Consider the following 5,974-nt stretch of genomic DNA (forward strand, 5'->3'; position numbering starts at 1 on the left):
ATGACTAAGTTTGCTAATCAATTATCCTCAAAAGTTTACATATGTATTAAAGAAAATATATATTCTTATATGTTCCTAATGGTTTACTAAATTATGAAAGTAAATACTTAGAGCTCTCATTTGTAACTTCAAAATGTCTACTTGTTTTCTCTCTTTGTTTAGATAACCAAAAAGTCTATTCACTTAAGTGGGGTGAAGTTCACCTAATAGCAAACTGCTCTAAGTTCTACCCAGATCGCTACTTTGAAAAAGAAATGGAGTGTGCAGGTAAGCACTGAGTGGCTTCTCAGAAATGTCTCTACACTCACTAACCTAACATGTTTTTCCTCCCCACTGAGTCACCCCCTTTATCTGGGCCTCCAACTCTTTCCTTTGGTCTCTGGCTCTTGCATCATCAAACTCTTTCAGCCCCTTTCCCTCAGCTCAAGTTCCACAATCTGATACCAAGAGGAAAAATCTTCCTTAAGCCATTATGCAGCAGTCTAGCAAGGTGATTGAGAGCACAGCCTCTGGAACCAGACTGCCTGGGTTTACATTCCGGTTTTTACCAATTACTACATGTGTGACCTTGAGCAAGTTTCCTCACCTGCAACCTTGGTGATCTTAATAGATGAGGAAAGTGAGATGCAGAGCAGCTATATAAGTTGCCCAAGTCTTACAGACGACAAGTGGTATATTCGGGATCAAAACCCAGACTTCTAAGTAAAAATCCAAATGATCTCATTTCAAATGCGTCCAGTTGGAAGTAAATTCTCCCTCCTCGGAAATCCCTTTATACTTCCCACAATACCTTCCACTCTCTCCTTTAAGATCACAGGGATGCTACTGCTACTACCTAACACAACTACAGCAGTCCCTACTTTTGTTGGTGACCCAAAGGCAGGGTACCAGCCAGAGTAGTGCATTTAGGACACTTTATTGAAACCATTTATAAATAGTGGGTTATAGAAAAAGGCAGAGTTATTGACCTCCTATAACTTCTTGGATACAGTGATTTAAAATCTTAGAAAGTCATAAGAGTGAGAAGAAAGTAAACAGGCCATTTCCTGTGCCCTCCCATCTTGAAATGGAGTTCAGGGTTACAGAGGACAAAAGGGGCAATAGCACAGTTAAGAGGACAAGCTCCGAGGTCTGGCTGCCTGGGTTCAAGTCCAGGCTCTGCCACTTATTAGCTGTATGACCTTAGACAAGTTAGTTGACTTCTCTGTGTCTTGTCTCATCTTAAAATAGGGATAATAATGATACTTCTCTCATAGGGTTGTGGTGAGATTTAAAACAATGAATGACTAATACATATTAAGCACTCAATGATCACTAGGTACTTCTATTATTTTCCCACTCAGCCTTTGAAGCTACTTTCAGATTGCTATCTCATCATAGTATATGCTTCCACAAAGTAGAGGAAGGAGGGGGAGCCCTTGCTAAACTTGGAGAATGAGTAGAAGACACAGCATTTCCCAACCTGCATCTCTACAAGTCCGTGGGCCCGTTCTGTAAGGGAGCGCACGTGTTATTGCCTGTTAGGCAAGTGTAAGAAAGTCAGTGTCAGTACAGTCATTGGTGGAAGAGGCAGGAAGTCGGCATGGCAGCCTTGACAAATGGAAGTAAATGATTTTCTTTTTCCTTGGTCTTTCTCAGGTACAGATGATGGTTCTATTGATGCCTGTAAAGGGGACTCTGGAGGCCCCTTAGTCTGTAAGGATGCCAACAATGTGACTTATGTTTGGGGTGTTGTGAGTTGGGGTGAGAACTGCGGAAATTCAGAGTTCCCAGGCGTTTACACAAAAGTGGCCAATTATTTTGACTGGATTAGTCTTCATGTAGGAAGGTCTCGTATTTCTCAGCACAATGTATAAAAAACTGTGCTCTCTTCTTTCTACTCTTTTTCTCTCAGGAGTTACATTTTAATTGAAATGATACTGCATAAGTAGTACTTCTTCAAGGAAAAAAAATAAAGACAATTTTATTGGACATTTTTTTAAAGGTCTCTACAAAGTTTATGCCTTTTTGGAATTCTGTACAATTCTCAAATAAAAATTCTAGTCAAGCATACATATTTTATTTATTAGAAAATGTGATTGGGCTTCCCTGGTGGTGCAGTGGTTGAGAGTCCACCTGCCGATGCAGGGGACACGGGTTCGTGCCCTGGTCTGGGAAGATCCCACATGCCGCGGAGTGGCTGGGCCTGTGAGCCATGGCCACTGAGCCTGCGCGTCCGGAGCCTGTGTTCCGCAACAGGAGAGGCCACAACAGTGAGAGGCCCACGTACCGCCAAAAAAAAAAAAAAACAAAACCACAAAACACAGCTTAGGGACTTCCCTGGTGGCACAGTGGTTAAGAATCCGCCTGCCAATGCAGGGGACACGGGTTTGAGCCCTGGCCCAGGAAGATCCCACATGCTGCGGAGCAACTAAGCCTGTGCACCACAACTACTGAGCCTGCGCTCTAAAGCCCGCAAGTCACAACTACTGAAGGCTGCGTGCCTAGAGCCCGTGCTCCGCGACAAGAGAAGCCACCGCAATGAGAAGCCCGCGCACCTCAACGAAGAGTAGACCCTGCTCACCACAGTTAGAGAAAGCCCACGTGCAGCAACTAAGACCCAACACAGCCAAAAATAAATTAATTAATTAATTTAAGAAAAACAGAAAAAACACAGCCTAGTTGCAGCCACCCATAAGTTCCCATTCCAAGGCATTTAATCGTTCAGACAAGAATCAGCACAAAACAGCATATTTTGTATTTTCATAATTTGTTTTGATAATTTTGACCATAGTTTCTTTCCCTAGTTCCTCTTTCTATTTTTTCTTCCTGCACTACAATTGTGTTTTCTCCCCAGTACTCCATGGACACGTCTCTTGTGAAGTTCACCAATAACCTACATGTTATTAAATCCAGTGATCAATACCCTGTCCTCACCTTCTTGCACACCCGCTGAAGTGATGGTTCTATCTTTCTTAGACACACTGGAATGTAGCGCTCTCCTGCTGCACTTGCCTGTTCCTTCTTAGTCTCCTTTGCTGCTGCTTAGTTACCTGACCCCCTACGGCTTAGACCCTGTTCGCTCCTCTTTACATGCTCACTTTTTAGAGGATCTTATCTAGTCCCATGGCTTAAAAGCCGTTTCTATGCTGACGACTTCCAAGTTTATTTCCAGCTCTTATCTCACTTCTGAACTACAAATTCAGTGCAAGTTTCTCAAACATGGTATGTCTGAAATTGATTTTCTAAATTTTCCCTGAAATCTGCTTCTTCTGGACTCCTCCCATTTTAGCTGGTAAGAACTCTCTATCTTTCCAACCGTTTAAGCCAAAACCTCAGTGTTATCCTTGAGTCTTCTTTCCCTTTATACCACATTCAGTCCATCAGTAAATCCTGTTGGATCTACCATGACGTTACATCTAGAACGTGACCACTTTTCACACCTCCACTGCTTCCTCCTTGGGCCAAGCCATAATAATATCTTACCTAGTTTATAATGTCCTAACTGGCTTCCTGACTTCCTCTCCTGTCCATCCACAGTCAAAGTATATATAGACAAACTAGCCATTTGCTAGCAGGCAAGACCTGGAAGCTGTGGGTTTGCAACCAAGTGTCTGTCTCGATAATAACAGGTTTTGCTGAGTAGATGAAAGTGCTCTGTAAAGAAGCCTCAAATGCTATTTGGGAGAAAAGATGGAAGTGGGTCATCTAGGAGTTATGTGATATGGTCAGTCAGGGCTGGCTTCGCCAGCAAGCATCCTGTGCCAATGCACAAGGCCCTGAACCTAGAAGGGTTCCAGACTTGCTTTTGTATCTCCCGTTATCATCTTGAAGTTCTTAATAATTTTTGAACAAGGGGCCTTGCATTTTTACTTTGTGCTGAGCCCTGCAGATCACGTAGCTGGTCCTGTGGTCAATGCCACACCCTGGTATCTGACAGCAGGAATTCAGAGGAAAAAGTAAATCTTGGAATCGTTGCAGTAGAACAAATATCTAATGATTGATTATGAAAGAATGTGAAAATAAAACTTAGAACCTTGTTTTCTGGAAAGATGGCAGTGATTTCCATGAAGAACACAGTAGAAAAGGAGATCTGTTTGAGAGAAAAAGAGAAGATCTCTATCAGCCAGAGGAAATGGAGTTTGAGAATTTAATCCCTAAGGAAAGATGCGACAACAAAGACTAAATCTGAATCCTCAGAGCTGAGGCTGTATTTAGGGTAAAGAAATTAGATGAGATCACCAAGGAGTAAATGTATACAATAAAGGTAAAAAGGAGAGATTTGGGGTGTCTATAACAGGGCTGGAACCAGGTAACATTACTATACAGTATTCTGTCTTTTTTTCTGAAGACTTATTCCCATACCAGTGAGTTTCTCTGAAAGAGCCGAGCCTGGTTTAAATGTTCCCCTGGTGCAGCTAGGTGGGACCTCAGAGGTAATCTGGTACAACATCCAAACTTCAGAGATGAGAAACCCAAAGCTCCAGAAAGCTTAAAAAAAAAGAATTCTGTTTCTTTTTCCCAACTGTTGAAATGTGCTGTCCAAAAATTAAAGAAAAAAAAAAATCTTTGGCATCTGGTGATGGCAGAAAGAGACCTTGGGAAGTCCCTGGAGGTCCAGTGTTAGGACTCGGCGCTCTCACTGCCAGGGTTCCATCCCTGGTGGGGGAACTAAGATGCCGCAAGCCACCTTGATTTGACTGGATACTGTCACACGACTGCTCTGCGGGCCTCTCAACTCCTTTACTGTAAAAAGGATAATACCTCTCAAGCACATTTCTCCTCTTCCTTCCACTGTAGTTCAAGTTGATCACAGCCCAAGGGTGCCTGGCTGAGCATCTGAGGGCAGACTTAAGGCAGGCCGGTCTCCACTAACCTAGCCTGGGGTTGGGCTCATCTGGCGACCACCTTTTTTGTTTCTAATTCGCCCAAAGTTTGTATTCCTGAAAAGCGGTGTTCTGAGTGTAAGAGATCAAGTCCATGAAGTGCCTGGCACAGACTAAGCTCTAAATAGAGAGATAATTCTTATGAGCTCTGCACTGCACATGTATTATAAACTCATGAAGCTTGTAAGAAACACAAAACGGCAAACTAGAATTTATTGGTAATTCTTATAGAAAGGACACATCTTTTCTCAACACTTGCAATACGGCCCTGGATCTTACTGTAAAATTCTTGGAAACTGCCAGGATACTAAGATAACTATTTATAGCTCTGGTAGAAATTACTGCAATTGTTATTTAAGGATTCTGCGCTGCACTGGGAAAAAATACAGGGAAATGTCACTGGAGCCATCAAGTTACAAAATATCTTGAGTAGGAAAACTGTGCTTTCCTTTTTTTTTTTAAACTGCGTTGAAGTATGGAGGACGGCTTCTTCCTTACCAGGGAAGAAAACTCATGGTTTTATTGTCAAACCATTTTCTTCTTCCAAAATTTCTAAACTAGCATCTAGCTCGTCTTTGTCAGCCAGGCACCACCACGGCCTTGGGTTAACATGTTCCAATCCCGTTCCCCCAACGGCGGCCACCGCGGTTAGAGAGGACCGGGTAAGGACCCGAGGAGGTGAGATGCGCGTTCGGCCCACGTATCCCGCAGAATCACGATTTCAAGCAGCGCTCTCTACAGGGGATTACGGGTAGAGAGGGTGGGGGGTGGCTCATTTCTCTGACGTTGTCTACACCCTGAAAAGCTTGTCGCTCGGGGTGACTGGGCTGCACCCCGACAGGTCAGATGAGGTCACAAGGGTTCGCCACCTGACTGCACCCTACAACTACCCAGGGAGCTTTCAAAAAATACCGATGTCCACTGACACCGGGACGAACTAATCTGCCTGTCTGGAGTACGGGGCCCGGCATAGGTATTTCGTTAGTACCACGAACCCCAAAGGTAGTACTAACGAGGGCCAAGTGAGCCGGCCTCAGGGGCGCGCCGCGACCACCACGTGGGTGGGGAGGACGCACCGGCCGCTCTGGCCCGCCTACCCCGCGCCTCTG

General features: G+C 44.1%; 1 protein-coding gene across 3 annotated transcripts in view; it reads left to right on the forward strand.

The window, feature by feature from the left end:
- The window catches only part of CFI (complement factor I), a 41,240-nt gene extending 39,350 nt beyond the window's left edge, over positions 1-1,890 (forward strand). For 2 of the 3 annotated variants that reach the window (XM_079921070.1, XM_079921071.1), the window contains 2 exons: positions 163-267; positions 1,639-1,890. In XM_079921070.1, coding sequence (XP_079777196.1) covers positions 163-267; positions 1,639-1,856 — 323 coding nt within the window. In that variant the 3' untranslated portion in view covers positions 1,857-1,890. Of the gene's footprint in view, positions 1-162; positions 377-1,638 lie in introns of those variants that run through there. The other variant, XM_079921072.1, reaches the window with a different exon arrangement.
- The last annotated feature ends 4,084 nt before the right edge of the window (positions 1,891-5,974 follow it).

This window comes from Stenella coeruleoalba (genome assembly GCF_951394435.1).
Source record: "Stenella coeruleoalba genome assembly, chromosome: 4".
Lineage (NCBI taxonomy): Eukaryota > Metazoa > Chordata > Mammalia > Artiodactyla > Delphinidae > Stenella > Stenella coeruleoalba.